Source organism: Panthera onca, chromosome D3 (genome assembly GCF_046562875.1).
Source record: "Panthera onca isolate mPanOnc1 chromosome D3, mPanOnc1 haplotype 2, whole genome shotgun sequence".
Classification (NCBI taxonomy): Eukaryota; Metazoa; Chordata; class Mammalia; order Carnivora; family Felidae; genus Panthera; species Panthera onca.
In genome coordinates, this window is record NC_138350.1 from 74,670,623 (window position 1) to 74,692,678 (window position 22,056).

At 37.2% G+C, this 22,056-nt stretch overlaps 1 protein-coding gene across 5 annotated transcripts in view; it reads left to right on the plus strand.

The window, feature by feature from the left end:
• Positions 1 to 22,056, plus strand: part of WDR7 (WD repeat domain 7) — a 353,450-nt gene that overhangs the window by 118,588 nt on the left and 212,806 nt on the right. For 4 of the 5 annotated variants that reach the window (XM_060613943.3, XM_060613944.3, XM_060613945.3 and 1 more), the window contains 3 exons: positions 577 to 675; positions 3,502 to 3,620; positions 5,541 to 5,664. In XM_060613943.3, the coding sequence (XP_060469926.1) occupies positions 577 to 675; positions 3,502 to 3,620; positions 5,541 to 5,664 (342 nt within the window). The remainder of the gene's footprint in view (positions 1 to 576; positions 676 to 3,501; positions 3,621 to 5,540; positions 5,665 to 22,056) is intronic. The other variant, XM_060613948.3, reaches the window with a different exon arrangement.

Below are 22,056 nucleotides of genomic sequence, written 5' to 3' on the forward strand. Positions count from 1 at the left end.
AACTTCAAAGAATGAAGCTATGTTAGGGTTCTTCTCACAAAAGAACACATATTCTATACAAGTTGGTATGTTTTAAATTGTATTTTTATAAAATGAGTGTGGAAAATTGAAATGATCTCAGTGGATGTTGGTTTCAGATGTTAAGAAAATAACTTACACGTAAAGTTAGGAAATAAATTATTAGAAAAATGTAATCGACAATATGAAGACCAGCAAAAACTTTTCAGTTTGTGGTACATTTTAAAAATTGGATTATATTTTTGCTAATCCTTAATGTCTGTCATTTTTTCATTGTAGCCTTAGTTGTTTTAGAACTGTTTTTTATATTAGCTGATACATTGATCAACTTGAATATTAAATAGAATTTGAACTACAATGTGGTTACTGTCCAGATGTATCATTTCCTTGCTGTAATCTTTGACGATCATGCCCTTCTGATTAAAACATCATTTTTCAGTTCTCCATTTACTATATTTTGCTAATTTTGTTTTTCATTCTTCACTAATACTGAGGTTTTTTTCAGAAGCTGCTGTACCTCAATTCTCTCCTCTTTATTTGTTCTGTTTTCTCTGCAAGTTCCTGCTCCTGTCATTTCCGCTCGGTCTGATGCTGATCACTCTGGCTCTGACCCTGCTTCTACTCCTGCTTTACATACCTGTTTCTTAGTAAATGAAGGTATTCTCTCTCAACTTTCTAACAACTCCCTTTCAGTCTGTGCTTTATTCTGATATGACATGTTCTTTTTATCTAATTTATACATTTATCTGTTTTGTTATATGTGATATCCTAAAGTTTCCGTTTTATAACTTGATTTGCTAATGTCAGTGCTGAGGACCAGTTACGAAAATGTAATGCTACTCGTGGCTGGCATAATTGTGTTTCTTGTAATCTAGAATGATGTTAAAGAAGGGCAGAGATGCCAATCTTTGATGTGAAGTAGATATTAAAAGGTGGATTGGTTTTCATAGTGATGTTTGTCATGTGATCTCTGGTGTTAGAACTAATGAGTTTATTTTGCATGTACCATTACTCTGAGGTGAGGGGGAGATGTGAGGGGCCTCTCTACATTCTCATATGAAAAGTCTTCAGAATGTTGATTAGCACCAGTGATTACAGACTGTGAGGAATTCACCTGTTTATCCTCCTTACTGTTTCTGTTTCTGGATGAGGCAAAAATCCATAATTTCAATTTTTAAGATGTAGTTAGACTACCATATTATCCCTGTGGACTTAGACTAGTTGCAAGTATGTTTGGAGCTCTGAAAATGTGAATGGAATCCACAAACCTTTTTTTCCCATGAGGATTATTTATACTGCCTGGAAGCCTAGCAGAACTTGTGAGCTCTGACTTACATCCACTCTCTTCATCATGGGCTCAGCCTTCACCAGGACGTATAATATAAAAAGGAGGAAATTTACAAAATCTCAAACATAACCCAGATTGATTCGGACTCTATTAAAAAGCAGCATTACCAGTCCATTCAACTGGAAAGAATGGTACAATATCCATTAAGCATAGAGAGCTCATGTTCTAAGTAGCACTCGTTTGGAAAGAAAACACAGGAACACCAAAGTATAACTTAGTTTTTGTTTGGCTTCCCTGTCATAGGCATGTACTAAGGTTAGTATGTTAAGACTGGGTTTTAGCAAAAATAGTTAGGGTCATGTTTGTTAAGCTATTGTGAAAGATAGTAATTTGTTCAAAAAAAAAGTTGTTGACTTTGGACCATGGTGAGAATCATTATCCTATTAAAATTTAGCTCATAAATACACTTCATACTTTCATGAGACATTAAAGCACTTAAAGAAATTATTAGGTGGTAACTTATGTTTCCATATATATTTGCGTGTGTATAGATATATATGTACATATCCTCTATATATGTATATATATCCTCTTTGGAAAGAAATTGTAATCTAAAATGTATGTGCTCATCACCTAAGTTATGTAATCATATATTCTCAGTTGATGAGAATTTTCTTATTGAAAGGGTGAATTTTTAGATAGGTGGCTTATCTGTCACTCATTCTCCTTCTCCCCCTTTCTCTCCCTCTCTCCCTCCCTCTCTCTCTCTCTCTCTCTCTCCCTCTCTCCCTCTCTCCCTCTCTCCCTCTCTCCCTCTCTCCCTCTCTCCCCCTCTCTCTTTTTTTAACAATCCCAATAATAGTTTTGAATTTTATGGTAGGGTTCTTATTATTTCATTTTTTAAATTTTTATTATTTTTTTAATGTTTATTTATTTTGAGAGAGAGAGCGCGCAAGCAGGAGACGGGACGGGAGAGGGAGACACAGAATCTGAAGCAGGCTCCAGGCTCTGAGCTGTCAGCACAGAGCCTGATGCAGGGCTCAAACTCACGAACCGTGAGATCATGACCTGAGCCAAAGTCGGACGCCTAAGCGACAGAGCCACACAGGCACCCTGGGTTCTTGTTGTTTTAGAAGACTACAGTTTAGATTACTTCAAAACGTTGATTTGTTAAAATTCTGCGATCACAGATAACCCAGCTTGTATATGGTAATAGACAATTCTTTTTGCATTCATTATTGGTCATTTTTCTTTAAATATTATCCCCAGAAGGTGTTATGGTAATTATTGTGGATTAATAGCGGCTTCATGCGTGATTTGGGAAGACTGAAGCATTTATTGTGTATATATTTTTCAGACACCTTTAAAACAGGGTTGAAATGACTATTTGAGAATGTCTGGGTAGTGTTGCTTTTAGACTTTGGAGCGACTTAGACAGTGTTTGTTTTCTTCATATACTTAAGTTTCATATTATGGATTAGAATTTTGGAAAAAATAACTTTTATTCCCATAAATTAAAGTTAATGATGCTTAAGATTTTGTAAATTTTAGCTTATCCAGTTTTTATTTTATGAAATGTCTGAATTCATATTTCCCCTCAAAGTTGATGTTATGTTACTCAGTTATGATTGTGTTTAAATATCTGGTTCACTTTGTAAGAAAAGAGGTCGATAAGTATTAATTAAAGGCCCTGTGACAGACAAGAGAAGACATCTCTGTTGACTGATAAGGTGGTCATACACAGATGGCCAGGCCTTAAGTGACATGAACTTATCTTTGGATATCTGTGTGAATGCCCTTTTAACTGAAAGTGGTTTTAAGTCTATTACTCTAGTACATGTTTATTTCTACACTTTCTCAACCCTGAATATATTTTATCTTCGAGGGACTGTTTAGAAATTTGTTTTCCTTGTAGAATTTGAATGTACTTTATGAGGAAATTTATTTTTATTTAAGACTTTGAAAGTTCTTATAAGTACCAATTACTTGATTTAGAGATGAACTACATTTGATATAATTCTTTGTATAAAATATCTAATAAAAGTGGAAATCCTTAACAATACAATTTAGCATATTTGCCCCCTTTTTTTTTTTTTTTTTTTTTTTTTTTTTTTTGGTTTTTGGTATATTTGAAGAAAAATCTTTAGGGAATGCCAAAATGTTTAAAGTATTTATACTATGTTACATTTTAACAGGATGGAGTCAGTTGGCTGCTATGCATTGTGTTATGCTGCCAGACCTGCTGGGATTGGACAAGTTTAGGCCTCCACTTCTAGAGATGCTGGCTCGGAGATGGCAAGATCGATGCTTGGAGGTAACGTCGTTGTGATATGGCTAGAAAACAAAAACATGAACGCATTAGACATGTGTAAATTTTTTTTTAATGTTTATTTATTTTTGAGAGACAGAGAGAGACAGAGTGTGAGCAGGGGAGGGGCAGAGAGAGAGACAAAGACACAGAATCTGAAGCAGGCTCTAGGCTCTGAGCTGTCAGCACAGAGCCCAATGCAGGGCTCGAACTCACAAGCCATAAGATCATGACCTGAGCCGAAGTCGGATGCTTAACCGATTGAGCCACCCAGGCGCCCTAGACATGTGTAAATTTGAGATGAAATGGTTAATACTTATCTAATTTCTTTTCACCAGTTTATTATGTGACAGAAAATATGGGTTTCTGATTTTTTTTTTCTCAGTTTGTATACAAAACAATAATGCTACAGCTTGCGAATTTACTTTTTAATGCAGTGAATATTTGACAAAAGCTTTCAAATACTTCATGGAACTGTTTAAGTATTGGTTTTTGTATGGATTGTACACATACATCCATGCTCACATATACCTCCCCCCAAATCACACACTGAGTTGTAATTACACCAATCAAATTCTGAGTGAATAGCCATTGTCCAGTGGAAGGTACTGTGTTATAATAAAAGTCTTTGGAATTCGAAGAGACCTGGGTTTAAATATCAGTTCTGCCAATTATTAACTTTGTGACCCTGGGCAATTTACTTAACCTGTTTGAAGCTCGTTTGTAAAGTGGGGATAATAATATATTCCTCATGGGATTGCTGTCAGGATCAAATCAGATAATGCAAGTGAAACAGTAAGTACAGAGCCTGACACATGGTAGGAGCTCAATAAATGGTAGCTGTTATTTTGTGTTAATGGACTTCTGCTGTATTAGATACTGCTTGGAATATAATATCACCAGGAACTTGGAAATGTTTTATAGAGATTTCCTTTATTATGGCATTTGACCTGTCTAGCTATAGCAGTTTGTATCATTCAAGATTTTGAACTTCTCAAAATGTAGATATTCCCTGCATCTGGTTTCCCTTCCCTCATCTCCAAGGGGAATCGCACCATACTAAAATCTTCATGGTTTTGCATTGAATTGTTTTTGAATTCACTTCAAAAATCAGTTATAATTAAAAACAGTTTTGATTTAAACTCTTATCAGACACTGCTGAGTTACGTTTTCAGTTATGAAGAGTTAATAAATTGATTGATACACCACTTGACAATTGACTAGCTTCTTTGACTCTGTGCTTTGTGGTAATTTGCCAAAAGAACACTAAAACTGCAAAATAAAAGTTGTGTGCCGCATTGAAGGAAAAACTGGGATGATGTAACTTTGACAACTAGTTTCCTTCTATAGAACTAATATTAGTACACAAGAATGTACTTTGCTTATTTGTTGAAAACAAATTGTTTAAGCACGTCTTAGGGACACATGAATCGTGCGGAGTTATACATACATTTGTATAAACAATACCGATTTAGCATATATCATACAAAGAAACTCACTAGATAAGGTTAGATTTCTTCAGGCTAAAACGGAAGATACATTTAACAGTTCTAACAGTGACTTTCAACAGGATCAATGACATGGAAATTTTAAAGTGAAAATGCTAAATGAAAGTGCAAGAATGTTTCAAAGGCTTTGGAAAATGAAGTTTTAAACCCAACGCTGCGTAAATGTTCACATATTCTGTCTATTAGTGTTAAAATATTTTTCAGTGAGCTCATTCATTAAAATGTCTTTCATTTGCTCACATCCAATTTATTCTACTTTAAATACTTAATTCACTATTTGGTCTGTAGTTTTTCTCCCGTAAATTAATGTGACTTGTATATTTTCTAGCTTCATTTCGTTATGAACTTTCCAGTTTTTAAACACCTCACCAACTGATCTGCTTTCTGTTTTTTTCATTTGGATCTGTTTCCTGTTCAGGTCAGAGAAGCCGCGCAGGCCCTGCTTCTAGCTGAACTGAGAAGAATTGAGCAAGCGGGACGGAAGGAAGCCATTGATGCCTGGGCCCCGTACTTACCTCAGTATATGGACCATGTCATATCACGTAAGAGTTCTCTACAAAGCTTATCGATTTCCGACGCTTAGGTACGAAGAAAGTACTAAACTCACAGATATGCTCACTACTACTTATCAACAAAAGTGAGTCATTGAAAGTCACAATAAGGGATCTTTGAATTCTATGCGTTCATTTTCCAAATCCCTATGGTTTGGAGTTTTATTTTATTTTATTTTTTATTTTTTATTTTTTTAAAAAAATGTTTATTTATTTTTGAGAGAGAGAGAGCGAGCATGAACAGGGAAGGGGCAGATACAGAATCTGAAGCAGGCTTCAGGCTCTGAACTGTCAGCACAGAGCCCGACGTGGGGCTCGAACTAGGAGCTGTGAGATCATGACCTGAGCGGGTCTGCCGCTCAACCAACTGAGCCACCTAGGCGCCCCTGATTTAAAAAATATATATCAGAATATTCTCTAATGGACTGACCTCTTTTTTTTTTTTTTTTAATGTTTATTTATTTACTTAGTGCACTCAGGGGAAGGGCAGAGAGAGAGAGAGAGAGAAGGAGAAAGAGAGGACCCCAAGCAGGTTCTGCGCTGTCAGTGCAGAGTCTGACTCAACGCTCCATCTCACAAACTGTGAGATCATGACCAGAGCTGAAATCAGGAGTTGGACGCTTAACTGACTGAGCCACCCGGGTGCCCCTCTTCTAAAATTAATCCCAATCAAAAATCCTACTCTATTTAAACAGTAGCATCTGTCTCTGTTGCATTATTATGCTTGTGGATGCCAGTGTGTGGTGATCTGATGATATGCAAGTGCAGTAGAAGGTAGATCCTTTCCAAGTTGAAGTTGGAATTGTGAATTCTTAAGAAATAAAGATTGGGTAGAGTTAGACCAGTGTAATGTTAAGAAAGAAAATTCGTGAAGATCTTTTAGAAGAAAATTGAACGGATTGGGAAAGACCTTGGGAAAAGTTCTTGAAGGGTTTGCATATTTTTTGCAGCATAAAATCTTTGTAATCATGCTGCTAGGTCAAATGCAGTATAAAACAAAATCAGTTTTATTTTATTTTATTTTATTTTATTTTATTTTATTTTATTTTGGTTAAATTCTTAATGAAACTTTTAAAACTTTTTACTTTGAAAATTTGGCCTGGGTTTCAGGTGGCTTCATTTTAAATGATTTTTGCCAATACGAAATTCTTGGTAATAAGATGCTCACTATACGTGTCAAGACAGACAATACATGATAGTACAAGAAGGATGTGAAAACAGGATCCCAAAAGGACTATAATTATTATAACTGGTATAACTCTACCAGCTGTTTGTCAGTGGTGACTCTAGTATTTGAAGAGCCCTGAACAGTGCTATTTGTTCAGTAACTTGTGGCTATTAGTTTTATAATATTCTGGAAAACAGCTCATCAGCTCATCATAAACTTTATTGAATAAAAGATGCCTCAATTTAAGGACAAACTATGAGTAAAATACTGTGGACTACATTGAAGAGGAAACATTAGCAAATCATCGGAGGTCCTTTTGAAAGGAGAACGCTATTATGGAAATATTGAGAAACCATTTCCAGACACCTTTATTTGGAATGGACTGCAGTGGGAGAGTGGGCTGAAGCAGAATGAGTAGTTGGGCAGCTACTATGGAGGGGAGATGGGACCCAGACCTAGATGTAGATAGAGTGGAATAGAAGGTATTTCTAAGGCTTGATTACAGACTACCTAGAAAGGTCTATGAAAAACACCGAAAATGTAGATAGAGTGGAATAGAAGGTATTTCTAAGGCTTGATTACGGACTACCTAGAAAGGTCTATGAAAAACACCGAAGATGCGTGCAGTGTATTCTTGACAGTTTGGTAAGAGAGGTCCCATTAACAATGGTGGTGAATGCCATTTTGTTTTATTTTCCTGGAAAGAAGAGAATGAGTTTGCTACAAGATAAAAGTGTAATGTAGTCACAAATTACTCCCTGAAACAATGATAAGAATGTATATGTTGCTAGGTGAGAGGTCTGTTAGAGGGTCCAGAGAGGATACAGTATAAGGAAAATAATCACAATACCTACCATTAATTGAACACTTTCTCTGTCAGGCTTTTGCTAAGTGCCTGGTCTGTGTTATTTCATTAAACCACTGCAGTAAGCCTGTAAACTAGGGACTAGTGTCACTGCCCACCCCCCCCTCCCCCACCAGATGAGTTAGTTGAGGCCAAGAGAGATTAAAGAACTTTCTTAAGGTCCCTCAGTTACTAAGTGACTGTCAGACTACGAAACTTATTGTCTTAACCAGCAGCCTTAGATCTTGAAGTGGCGGTGGGGATAGAAGAGTGAGTAGATATGTGCCTTAGCTACTCCTGATTTCAGACTGTAATTTCTAGCCATATTAAATTTAGCAACAACAAAATGTATCAGAAACGTAACTGTAAGAAAATTACTCTGTAATGGTTCCCGTCATCGTTGAAGTATAAACTAGGTTGTTCTTAGGTCAGATTTCAACCTTTCCATGTATGTAAATTATAGTCCTTCATATTTAGTTACAATATCCTGGAGTACTTTATTAATTAATGGAATGCTGGCTTACTTAAAATTTTAATCTTTTCACTTAATGTTATTGTATTTTTAGTGAAAGAATAAACATGTATTCTCCCTGTGACTAAAACAGCTTGCACTAACAACTCTTGCTATCATATATTAATCTATTCTGGAACTTTTACATTGCCTGAGTATAAAATTAGTTTTAGTTTGCTTTACTGGGAGCTTTCTATTTTAATAAAAGAATGTCAAGCTGAGGGAGTAAGGATTCTGAAAGTGTGAAAGGAGAAGAAAGCGTACAACAAATGAGAAATGACCACATAGGGCTGCTGAACAGATTTGCTGTCCAGAGGGATCAAAAGGTTATGGAGCCAGCTGGTGGACAGCCCACACCTGCCATAACATGCTTGTAGTGAAATCGCGTCTACCATGGTCATTAATGTTTGAGGAGATGATTCTCGTGGCGAGCTAATAGCATAAAATGTTCTTTTAGAAACCTAAAACCTATTTTTAGCACAGGAGTCTTCTTACTAAAGTAGGTAAAATATTAAGCGCTGTATCTGGTAAAATACATCATTCATCAGATATTTTCTTATAATTTAATCATCCTAAGCATTTAAAAATGTGCAATAATTCCCAATGCGGTATTGGCAGCTCCTGACTTATGACTGAGCTTGATCTAAGAGTCCCTTTGTTAGATATTTGTCTGAGACTCTGAAAATGCTTTTGCTTGAAGAGCAGAATGTCATACCAGGCTGATGGACTGTGATCGTCCTTCGCCTTAGAGATCTGGAGCCTGAGGTTTAAAGTGGGAAGTACCTTTCTCTCACTTCACAGCCAGTAAGTCACTGAGCTGGGACTAAGATGACAAGCCAACTGGTCATATTGACTTGGGTCTTCTGGAATGTTATTTAGGTACATTATGCAATAAAAGCCCCGTGTGGGTTTTCTGAGAACCTCAGGAAAGCAGTGGGCCAGAAGCCAGTTGCTTTTCTTAGGGCTGTTGAGAGCGTTCAAGGAGGAACTTTCTGTACAGCATCCGGCACAGTATATTACACACCTAGTGAATGTTGGCCGGCTGTCCCCTTTCCTCTGCTCTGCTGGTTTCTGGAGTTTTGTTCTCGTTATTGTCACTGCCTCGGAATTCACGTGAATTTATATTGCTCAGCGATTCTGGCCGTAGACCAGAAATCACTAGGGAGGAAAAAGGAGCAATCGTCTGCCTTAACTGAAAAGCCAGTTCACAAATGTTCATAAAAACCAAGTCCTAATTGAGTGATGTGAGAATTTTGCTTCAGGTGATGGAGCCCTGTCCCAGAACGTGTTAGGAAACATTTTATCCCTTACAAATGCAGGCAGTATGTAAACTTTTGATGCCTAATTTTTGATAGAAAATCTGTGGGTAAGTGTATTGTGATTCTTACTGTACTGGTAACAGGACTGGAATTATAAATATTGCATACATTCTTGTGACAGTGACTTACGTACATATTGTAAATATTTTGAGTTGTCACTCTTTAGCATGTATTTATAATGTTTTATGTTACAAAATACTTTTTATAAATTCTGCGGATTCTTTTTACTAACAAAGGATTAATGTTACCTTGTGACACGTGTTACGATTCAGATGAAAATGAACTGTTTAAGTTGTCTCAGATTTATTTTGAAGGGAAGATATTTTGCGGAACCCACTTTTATATATTTCTTTTTGTGACATTCTACATGTAGCATTTTGATAATTGACTTTTTTATGAGGTCAAGCTCCTGCTGGTTTATGAAATATACCCACGCTTGCCCTTCATTCCAGGCAGTGACCACTCGGAGGTAAATGCTGATGGTTCCTGATTTCCTTTGGCCTATGATGCAGAGTGACCTTATAGGGCATGAGGTCACAAGCGTAATTATTTCTCGTACGTTGTATTCTGCTTGCGCACCGTGGCTCATCTCCTCCTTTAATTTCAGAAACATTAAACACATAAAAGTTACTACCGTTATATAAATCAAAATCTCTTCTAAAGAGGGTGCTATTGTAATTTTATGCAGTTATGACCAATGTAGTATTAATTTGCAAATTTATCATCTCAGGTATTGATAGAAGGATGTGTAACACATCGTGTTTAATACGTATTGATGTCATCAGAAAGAACAATCCTTTGTTCTTATCGAGTCCCTGTCTTTTTAGCTTCCTTTTGTGTTAAGGTTACCAGGGTTAGGCTCGTCTTTTTTATCCCCCTTGGAAACAGAATAGGATTTCTTTGTTCAGTGAAAGACACTCGTGGTAAACGATTTGGGTTTGACTTTCAACAAGCCACATTGTAGTACCTATTTTAACCTGGAATTGAAGTCACTTTTCTGATGATTATAAGGTAGTGGTCATTCTGAGCACATATGTGGATGGACCAACAATACACAAGAAGGTAAGATGGCGGAAGTGTATATTGTAGAGGTTGTGGGGAAGCATCTGCAGTCAGTAAAGATTTAAATATTAATGTATTCTTTGGTAGGCAGGTATTTTCAAGGTTTGCTGGGGAAAGGAGGGGGAAGGGATAGGACGGGATTCGCTAAATATGATTTAAATGAGTCTCTCTCCGCCACTCCCAGAGGCCTTAAACTACACAACATTCCTTCCTTTATTTTTTATGTATGCCTCAGTTTTTTGGAATTCTCTAACAGCCTTCTAAGAAATGATTTTCTAGATAACTGAGGGTTTAAAAGTCACTGAATGCTTGGATTTTTTAAACAATGTTAACCTTTTTGTTGAAATATTTCAACGTGTCTCTGGCTTTTTAAACCTCTTCTCAAAGACCAGAGTTATTGTTTTGGCCCGTGCTGTAAAATTACCGCCATTTGCTTATCGAAGAGAGTGGACCTGTTTATCTTAACCTAAGGGACCCAGACTGAATTGCCTCTCACGTTTCATATTTTTAAAAATAACTTTCCTTCTTCCTTTTTTTATTATCTGGGAATTATTTCCAATTTTTGCTGGTGGGCTGTTTTTTCTCACCCCTAAGAGCTTCTCTGCCCTGATGGCTAGTTTACTGTTTTCAGTGTCCCAGGAGTGTGGAAGCCAGGCAGCCAAACTTATTTGAGTTAAATATAAAATACAAGTAAATTGGCTAAGAGTAAGAGCTCTCTGATTGGGGCGGGCCGGGGGGGGGGGGGGGGGGACAAAAATCCCTAAACTTTAGTGTAAACACTTTGTGGTGTCTCTGTTGGCTTTTCACGTTCTGCTTCCTTGACTACTTTCTCAGGTCTTTTGTTGCATTCTGGGTGTGTATCTCTCTTCTTCAGAAAAAATATTCTAATTAACATTGGGGAACAAAAGGGAAAACCATTTGGTTGCTCATGAAGAACTGAAAATTCTAAAGCAGCCCTTTTGTACTTAGTGCCTACTTTGTCAATCAGCTGAAAGGAAAGGGCGAGGTTTCCCCAGAAATATCTGTGGTTGTTACCTCGTTGTGTTCACAGAGCCAGCTGGAAGGGAGTGTGCATCAGGATTAGAAAGGGAAAGTATTGAATTATGGCACCGTGATCTATAGAAAAAGTACTTGATGTTCTGTGGAAATTCTGATATTGAGAGGCAGAAGGGAACATCTCAAGACTGTATTATGCAAAGCGCACTGTATCTGTGTTGTATCTGTTTGCAGTGTTAAGTCAGGACCAAAGGGATTTGTTTCTCTTTTTTCTTCTAGAGTGTCAAACTGTGGGGCTTAAGTTTAAGCACTCTAGACTGATCATGTATTTAGCAGCATTAAACTGTTGTACTTATCTATATTTGGCTACTAACCTAATAGAGTAACACAATTTCATTTTAATCAGTCACAACTATTTAAAGGAAAATCCTTTAGTTCCATGTGACTTGAGTTCTTTGAGGTGATATGTAATATTCTTGTAATTGTCCTTAAATCCTTTTTACAAGTCTTGGAAATGAGAGAAGTAAAATGGCAAATTTAAAACTGAAAGCATTGCCGGATCGATTGGTTATTTAGACTTTACCTCTAAGTAAACAGAACTCTGCCATCAGGAAATGCTGTAGCTTAGAAACTCCACAGGATGAGGGAACTTCACGCTGGCAGGGAAGTCCTGTGTCACCTGGTTTCTGGTCATCCCTAGGAGTCCCCCGTGACGGTCTCCTCCCTCTGGAACAAAGCAGGAGTAGGGCAGGAGGAAATTCCGTAATTTCTTCCTTGCGTCCCGGTGAGGGATTGGGGGTTCCTTTAAGTGTGGGACTCCTTGAATGCTTCTTTCGCTCATTCCATTGGCCCCTGTGGAAAAGCTTCTGGAGCCCAAAAGATTTGAAATAGTGTTAGTTATTTTCTTGTGCCCTCCTTACTTCTCTTATTCACAAGCCTCTCTGTCTCGCTCCCTTCAGCACAGAAATTGGTCACCTCTAGAGAGTTGTCGTTGGTGGTAAGACCCCTAGGAGGCATGGCTGACTTTTTTTGAGGTGTTCTTACATTTCTACCTGCTCTAAGAAGTTGGAGGCACTTAAGCCTATGAAGACTACCTTATAAAAGAAAAACTCACTCAACCTGTGACACATTGTTAAAAAATGGTGTTCAAATGGAAATGCCTGATATACCTTTAGCCGAGTTTCTAGTGGCCTTTGCTATAATAAATGACCTAATATTAGTTGCTATGAAGAGTATGATATTGATTTGTGCCATTAGTCTCTTGCTGATTTGCTGAGGAACAAAAATTTATAATGCTAATGGAAATAAAGTACTTTACAAAACACTGCACACGAATACCGGAACATGTCTTTGTAATAGAACAAGTGTCTAGTAAGCTTTTAAATAGAAATTTTCCTTATTCCAGTACAGATTATTCCAGTACAGGTGCTCAGAGTCCTGTTCAACTTGTTTTTACAGAACAAAAAGCAGCGTTGATTATCTTGTGATGTTTTAAACCCTAGACGCTTAATATGCACGTACAAATCCAATTTTGATTGGATTGTGAGACATTTGTAATTTTATGCCATATTTCTAATTTTATTATCTTTGTTGACTGGATATTCTGTGTAAGTTCATGGTTTTAATATGTTAGTTCGAAGTCTTCTTGTGATCTGCATGTGACAGAATAGTTTACAGTTTGGAAGTAAAACAGTAACTTAGAGTTATTACAAGAACATTATGTGAACCTATTTTACCTGTAATATTTTGATTGTAATAGCTAATTATAGATTTTGTTCGACTGTTGCTTATAATTTCTGGGATTAAAATGATCAAAGTATACTAAGATGATCTTTGCCAAATCCATTCTTCCCTGCTTTGTCTTGCTTTTTGGGGGAAGAATGGTATTTTATGTTTTATTCTTCCTAGGTATCGTCCTAATGATTTATTACTTCTGCTATCTATTTTTGTTAAGCAGATTTTGATACGAATAAGTGTTTTAATATTTATAAATGGTTTTATTGTGCATGACATTTGCAGACTTGGTTAATATTTTAGCACCTCTGGTACACAAACATAAAGAAAAAAATTTGTTTTATTGGTTTGAGCACCCGAATTGACCCCAGTGAGATTGAGATTGATCTGGTTTCTTTCAGCCTGTTAAATGCCAATCCAGTCTTCTGTAACAATAGTTAGTATTTTTGTAATTTTTCTGTACATATTTTCTGTGTTTGCTCTATACAACTTACCCATCACTTGAAAAGATTTTCCTTTGCTTGATTTAGAGGCGAAAACAATTGCAACCTCCTGTTTTATTGCTTGTTGTTTTTGAAAATTGTTGCTTACGGTTAATGTCCATGCTATGATCGCAGCTCTTTTTCTGTAAGCCTTCTGAAAAGACTTTACATTTTACTGAGAAATGATGATGTGGCTTGTATTTGAGACTTGTATCTGAAATGTGCACTTGTACTAAAGAACACTCAGCTTTAGGGAATGGAAATGGAAGAGGAGGGATGGCTCGTAATACATGAATACCCCTGCTGATTTTATGATGTATAATGAAATTACATCTCTCTAATAAGTAAACATTGTTCAACAAATCCTGGTGTAGATTGGGGTGTAAAGACATAAATTAGCTTGTTTTTTGAGACACTTTTCTATCTCAGGCATGAAGTGACGAAGGCTTTTTTCTTTATTCTCTGCTAGAGGCTGGCTAGCAGGTCTTATTCGGGTTTCGTGTGGTTTTGATTTTGGCTCGAAAGCAAGGATTAGTCTTCGAAACAAATGATATCAAAATCAGAGGAACTGAACTAGAAACGAATCTCTGAGTTCTGGGTGACAGGTAGAGGATTGAGCATTTGCAGTCTTAACCTAAAGTATGGTGCTTCTTATAACATATTTACGCAGCGTTTAAAGTGACCACGTAATCTCAGATGTGACCTATTTTCAGATATGATCAGGATTCTGAGACCATCCCCAGCCTTTCCCAGATAGAGGTTGGCTGGGCACCTTAGGGTTGGAAGCCTTTCTCATTCCATTTCGTCCCTGGCCCCTGCTGTGGAGAAGAGATTCAGGCTCAGCGATTCTCAGATGGAGGGCGAGAGGCGGGAGAGAGAAGTTGTGAAAGGTGATCATCCCAGACATGGCTCGCTCCTCCACCCAGGATCTGTATTCATTTGTTTCACAGTTGCTCGGGCAGATGACAATAATTAGGGAGAAAAACACTGTTTTTCGAATGATTTTTCTGATGATGGATAAGCAACTAATTTACTGAACCAGAGTATTAGTTGGGATGCCCAGTGGAAGGGGCAGCGGGAGGTCTGGCATGTTGTTCTGTCTCACCCAGCCTTTGCTGTGAGACCCAGAGACCTCTCTAAGCTTCTGCACGCCTTTATCTAGTTCGGTCTCTTTTTATGGAAAAGGACGGGAATGAGCAAATCTGTTTTTCAAACTTTTGAAGATAGCAAACTTATATGTGAAATCATAACCACAGTCACAATATATAAAACAAATAAATAATACTAATAGTTCCTTTGGCATTTAAATATTTAAAAAAAATTTTTTTTAATGTTTATTTCTGAGACAGAGACAGAGTGCGAGTGGGGGAGGGGCAGAGAGAGAGAGGGAGACACAGAATCTGAAGAGGCTCCAGGCTCTGTGCTGTCAGAACCTCTGAACTTCTGAGGTTCTACCTAGTGCAGTCGAAAACTAGTTCACTCTCTGTTCCCTAAATGCCTCTCGTTTTAACAAATGACACCCCCACGCCCCCACACACAATGATACGGGGCAGGGTTATAGACTATCCCTTATATGTGGCAGTTCCTAAAATTTGTTATTATGCAGGACAACCTTTAGTTCCTGTGTAACTCTTGTGGTTCTTTGTGGCCACCTATGACGCATAGTCGCGTGCTGCTTCTCCAGCCAATGACTGGGCTTCCAGAGCTTCCCAGTAGCTTGTGCCTTGGGAAGTGCTAGCGTGATGTGCGCCTTGCACCTGCTGCCTGAGACCGTTGTCTCCAGGAAGCCCAGAGACCATCTTGAATACACTGCGTTAATGTTTGATACATACTTTATGATTTGATTTCAAACGTACTAACCTTTCAGATGTGATTGGGCGACACTCTCTCTATAATGTTAGTATGGATTTGAATACATTCAGTCGTCTTTTAATAATCATGATCCACTCAGCAAAGCTCTGTAGTAATCACTTGTTACCCCTGTGACTTAATGAATTGTCATTGGATGAGGCTCAGTATGTTAATTTAGATGTCCTTTCCCCCATCTCCCAAAGCGTGAGTGCAGTAATGTTTCTATAATATGTTTCTATGTAATCAGTAAATTTATTTGTGTGCCTTCTTAAGTATGTTATTTGAGTTTTGGTTATTTTTTTTCTTTCATGCTAAATATTTAAAGACCCGTTTTACAAGAGATTTTGTTTAAAGTTGAAGTTTTGGTTGAGGAATTCTTAGGTAATTCTGTACATTCTTGCCTCCTTATTGTTATTATTCTTTAATCATTGGCTATACATGGCCCATGGCCCTGTAGTTTGCATGGGATGAGCGTGGGGCACAATAGTAATATTCATTCTTGAAGTGTTAACCATCGAGGCATATGAGCAGGATAACAGGGATGAGTTACCTTTTTTTTTTTTTTTTTTTTTTTTTTTTTTGCTTTTGGCCAAAGCATATTTAAATGTTTCTTACAAAAGCACCCTTACCTCTTTCCTTTCTGTTAATCATGTGCCCAACATCTTTTTTTAAAAATGTTTATGTATTTTTGAGAGAGAGAAAGTGTGAGCCAAGAAGGGGCAGAGAGAGGGAGACACAGAATCCGAAGCAGGCTGCAGGCTCTGAGCTGTCAGCACCGAGCCCGATGTGGGACTTGAACCCACGAACCGTGAGGTCATGACCTGAGCTGAAGTCTGGCGCCCAATCGACTGAGTCACCCCGGCACCTCGTGCCCGACGTCTTCAGTGGTGATTGGTAGAGGGGAGAAAACACATCAAACAGGGATGGTTTCACAGGAATTGTATTAACCTTAACTATTAATCAGTAAATCCTTTTTTCTTAATTCCCCTCGGGATCGCTGCATAGATATGTCAGGATGGGTTGTGAGATGGTCTCTTTGAATGCCAAATATGACTTTATAGATTAGTTTTGGACAAAACTTATATGTGTTTTCCTATTCAATTTTAAAAGCTTTGTATTTTGGAATATTTCAAACATCCATGAAAGTAGAGAGTAATGTAACGAACCTCTGTGGACCTGTTGCCTAGCTTCACCAGTTCCTAGCTCACAGACAGTCTTATTTTATGTGTATACCTACAGACACCCGTCCCCCTAGTTTAAACAGTTCTCAGACACAATATCCTCTTGTCTGTCAATCTCAGTTTGTATCTTAAGAGCAAAGGGTGCTCTCGCGCGCACGCTCTCTCTACATAAACAGTACCATTAGAATGACAAAAATAAGTAAGACTTATTTCTTAATATTATCTAATAACTCCATATTTGTATTTCCCCAGTAGTCCAATAATTTTTTTTTTTTTACAGTTTGTTTATTCAAGTTAAGGTCAAATAAAAGTCCATATATTGCGATTGGTTTATATGTCTTTTACTTTCCTTTTAATCCATTGGATTCCTATCAGTCGGTCAGCCTGTCCACCATCTGTCTTCTTGTCTCTGGGTTCCTCTCTCCTTTGCTTTTCCTTGTGATTTGTTTGTGCTGTAAATTAAGAAGTTGGTACTGCAATGATCTCTGCCTTTGTTTTCACTAGAGTGGTCAATCCTGATATTCTGAATGCTACCACGCCTCTTTCATTTGTTAGCTGGACTACTTCCCTGAGGAGAATCTTCCCCTCATCACTAGTTGATGCCCTGAGCTGCACTGCAGGAACAACAGGGTAAATGCTTGATGTGATTTGTTTGATTTTTTAAGTAGTATTAGGAATTCATGGGTTGAAAGATATTTATGTTGTGATCCATTGTAGTTAATTATTTTCAGGAGCGTTCAAGTTGTTCTGTCTTTGGTCAGTGGGAGCCTCTGCGGTTCCCTCTTGAGTCCTTTTGAGTTGACCATAGTACTCTTTGATTAGTTACCTGCTGACAGGATTTCTAGGTTTACTGTGTGCGTTTCCTGACTCATGTCTGAGTTGGCATGTAGGAGCCCTCATCCTTTTAGTGGGAAGTGGTATTTTAACTCACAAACTGAGCACTAGATGTGCTCTTTGCTATTTGGTCATTCTGGTGGGCGCATATACTCATTTCTGTTTGGGTCTTAAGATCTATATAATATTTTGAGTTGTATATTGATAGTTCCTATTAAATATGCTCCTACAGAATTTTTACTTAATTTCTGTAAGGTCACATTTGTGTCTACTTCCCCCATTTTTACAATCTTGTTTCTAACTGACTGCCTGTGTAATCATTAATCCACTTTTCCCCCCACAATAAACACACACCAGTTCAAAATAATGTCAGTGCTATCACAATATGGTTATTATAAACATTGTGTGGTGTTTTTGTATTTGTTTTGCAGTTCTTTTCCTTAGGGTATAATTCATTAAAGATGAATAGTTGAAATATGCTTAAAAGCTCTCGGAATATCTCCTCTGTGTGATTATACTACCCATGTGATACACCTTTTGGTTTATTTGTTTCATTTCACTTTCAATTACTTATTTTCTACTCTCAATTTTAGTTTTTCAGATATTTCTGTTTTTCAGGAGTGTTTTTGAATCTTAATTATATAGGGCAGTTTTTAGATTGACATTTTAAACATGTATTTTTAATGGTTATATAAAACATTTACAGGATTCCCAAGTCAAACAACAAAATAAAGTGTATTCAGAGAAGTTTGGTTCTCTCCTTCCCTGTGCCCTTCACTCTATTTCCTTTCTCTCTGGAGGTAGTCATTTCTTTTTAGTTTAGGGGTTATTCTCCTGTCCTCCCATTTGTAATAGTTATAATTATGATAAGATAGATGGGACATTTACCATCTAAACCATTTCCAAGTATACAATTCAGTAGTGTTTAGTGTATCCACATTATTGTGCACTCAATTTCCAGAACTTTTGCATCTTGTGAAAGTGAAACCACAACTCTGTGCCCACGAACGGCAGTTCCCCACCTCTCCCCTACCCCAATCCCTGGCAGCCCCCACTCTTTCTGTCTCTGAGGTTGACCACCCTGATACGTCGTACAGCTGAAATCACTTAGCCTAGTGTCCTCCAGGTTCAGCCATGTTGTAGCATGGCTCAGAATTTCCTTCCAGTTTAAGGCTGAATAATATTCCATTGTATGTATGGACCACATTTTGTTTTATCCGTTTATCCGTCAGTGGTCCCTTGAGTTGCTTCCACCTTTTTGCAAACAATGCTGCTCTGAATATGAGAGTGTGGGTAACCTCTTCAAAACCCTGCTTTCATTCTTCTGGATATATATGCAGAAATGGGATTCCTCAATCGTGTGGTAATTCAATTTCTGGGTTGTTGTTGTTTTTTTTTTTTTTTGAGAAACTACCATGCTGTTTTTCACAGCAGCTACACCATTTTACATTCCTGCCACAGTACACGAGGGTTCTGATTTGTCCACGTCTTCACCAACTCTTGTGGTTTTTTGTATAGATGTGAGGCATTACCTCATTTTGGCTTCAATTTGCATTTTCCTGGTAATTAGTGATGTGGACCATCTTTTCATATGCTTGTTGACCATTTGTATATCTTCTTCGAAGAAATGTCTATTTAAATCCTTTGCCCATTTTTGATTAGATTATTTGTGTCCGTCGTTGTTGAGTTGTAGGAGTTCTTTACATATTCTGGTTACTTACCCCTTAATAGATACATGATTTGTAATTATTTTCTCCCCTCCTGTAGGTTGCCTTTCACTCTATTGATTGTGTTCTCTGATGCATAGAAGTGTTTAATTTTGATATAGTCTAATTTATTTTTACTTTTGTTGCCTGTGCTTTTGATGTCATATCTAAGAAATTATTGTCAAATCCAGTATCATGAATACCATTCCTTCTATGTTTTCTTCTACAAGTTTTTATACTTTTAGGTCTTATATTTATGTCATTGAACCATTTGGAGTTAATTTTTTTTTATGTGGTGTAAGGTAAGGGTTAACCTCATTCCTTTGTGTATGGGTGTTCAGATTTCCCAGCAGCTTTCCCAGAGCAGTTAAAAAGACTGCTCTGTCTTTGCTCTACTTAAAAAAAAAAAAAAATTTTTAATGTTTATTTTTGAGAGAGAGAGACAGAGACAGAGCATGAGTGGGGGAGAGGTAGAGAGAGAGGGAGATACAGAATCTGAAGCAGGCTCCAGGCTCTGAGCTGTCAGCACAGAGCCTGACGCGAGGCTTGAACTCAAGAACTGCCAGATCATGACCTGAGCCAAAGTTGGATGCTTAGCCAACTGAGCCACCCAGGAGCCCCTCTACTTTTTTAGTATAAGCAAATGGGTATACTTATTTATACCCCTCCCCCTTTCCTAAATGGCACCATACTAATGCATATCTTCACCTAGCTTTTCTCACTTAACAATGTATCGTGGAGATCATGTACTAGAGACATCCCCTCTCCCTCTTTATTGGTTGTGTGCTTCCATTTTGTGGGTGGACCATATTTTATTCAACAAGTTGCCTATTGATGGATATTTAGGTGTTTCCAATTTTGGTATTATGGATAAGGCTGCAGTGAATAGCCTTGTGCATATGTGTTTTCATTGACAATATATCTTGGATACATTTCAAGAGGTGGGATTGCTGAGTCGAAGGATAAATGAATGTCTAATTTTGTCAGATATTACCAAGTTCTTTGCCATAGGGGTTGTATCACTTTATATTCTCAATAGCAGTGTGTCTGAGGGCCTGTTTCTTCACATCATTTCCAATAGAGTATCTGTCATTCTTTTAGAATTTTGTGACTCTAATAAAATAAATGGAATTGTCTTATTTTGTATTTTTCTTGTTAGGAATGAGTTTTGTGTCTTTTCATGTAAGAGTCTTTTGTAATTGTTTCAAAGTAACAGTTCCTATCTCTGGCTCACTTTTATGTGGGTGGTTTGATTAAGCTTTTATCTATGATGTAAGGTTCAAATATTTTTCGATTATTTTTCTTTTTACTTATGTGTTTCTTTTTCTTCCTCATAACCCAATTTATTAACCCTTTGTCTTATTGTTTCAGGATTTTATGTCAAAATTTGGGGGGTTTTCCTTGCTGTAGGAATTCTCCGTATTTTCTATCATTTCCACTTTTTTCCCTGTATATGTCAGTTGGAATTGGTCTTGGTCAATGTTGTGAAGAATGGATATTATCTGTCCCCATAGAGCTATTCGCTTATCACCAAAGCACTTGCTAAACACTAAGTTTCTATATGTAGTTTTGTCCATATTCTTTTAAAAAAATTTTTTTAACGTTTATTCAGTTTTGAGAGAGAGAGACAGATACAGAGAGCATGAGTGGAAGGAGAGCAGAGAGAGAGACGGGAGACACAGAATCCAAAGCAGGCTCCAGTCTCTGAGCTGTCAGCGGGGCTCTAACCCACCAACTGCAAGATCATGACCTGAGCTGAAGTGGGATGCTTAACTGACTGAGCCACCCAGGCGCCCCAATTTTGTCTATTTTCTGTTTTGTTCCATTGGCCTGTAGTAATTCACATTTTCATATTTAGTCATTAAGGCCCTAGCCTTTCTTTTTGCGGATTTTTTTTTGGCTGTGGCTTATTTTTCCAAATGAACTTTATAATCAACTTGTTTAGTTCCATGAGGGGAAAAACCTGATGCCATTTTTATTGGGATTCTAGTTTATATATAAGCCAACTAAGGGAGAACTGGTATCTTTATTCCATCCAAGAATATAGTTATGTCTTTTCATTTGTGCAGGCCTACTTTTTTTTTTTTTTTTTTTTTTTTTTTTTTTGGTTTTGTCATAGGTAGATTTATTTTAGTTTTACATTTGTAAGAAGCTTTCAAACGAAAACTCTTGTTCACCCAAGTACAAGCTGTTACAGTCAAAGTATCATAAGACGTATGTGGTAATATTTGCTAGGAAGATAATTATGTTTCCATTAACCAAAATACTAACATTAAATAATTTCTTTTTTTTTTATTTTTTTTTATTTTTTTTATTTTTTAATATATGAAATTTACTGTCAAATTGGTTTCCATACAACACCCAGTGCTCATCCCAAAAGGTTCCCTCCTCAATACCCATCACCCACCCTGCCCTCCCTCCCACCCCCCATCAACCCTCAGTTTGTTCTCAGTTTTTAACAGTCTCTTATGCTTTAGGCCTACTTTTTTGTTATTTAAGAGATTTAAACGTTTCCTTGTATAATTTTGGATATCTGTTATCATTTAAGCAGTTAATTTTATTCATCCATTATACCCTTTAACTGGTTCTTGCTTGAGTATATATGAGTTCTATTGACTTTGTTAATTATATAGCCTGATACTATTATAAAATTTTCTTACTGATCATATAAGTTTTTCCATTGATTCTTTGGGGG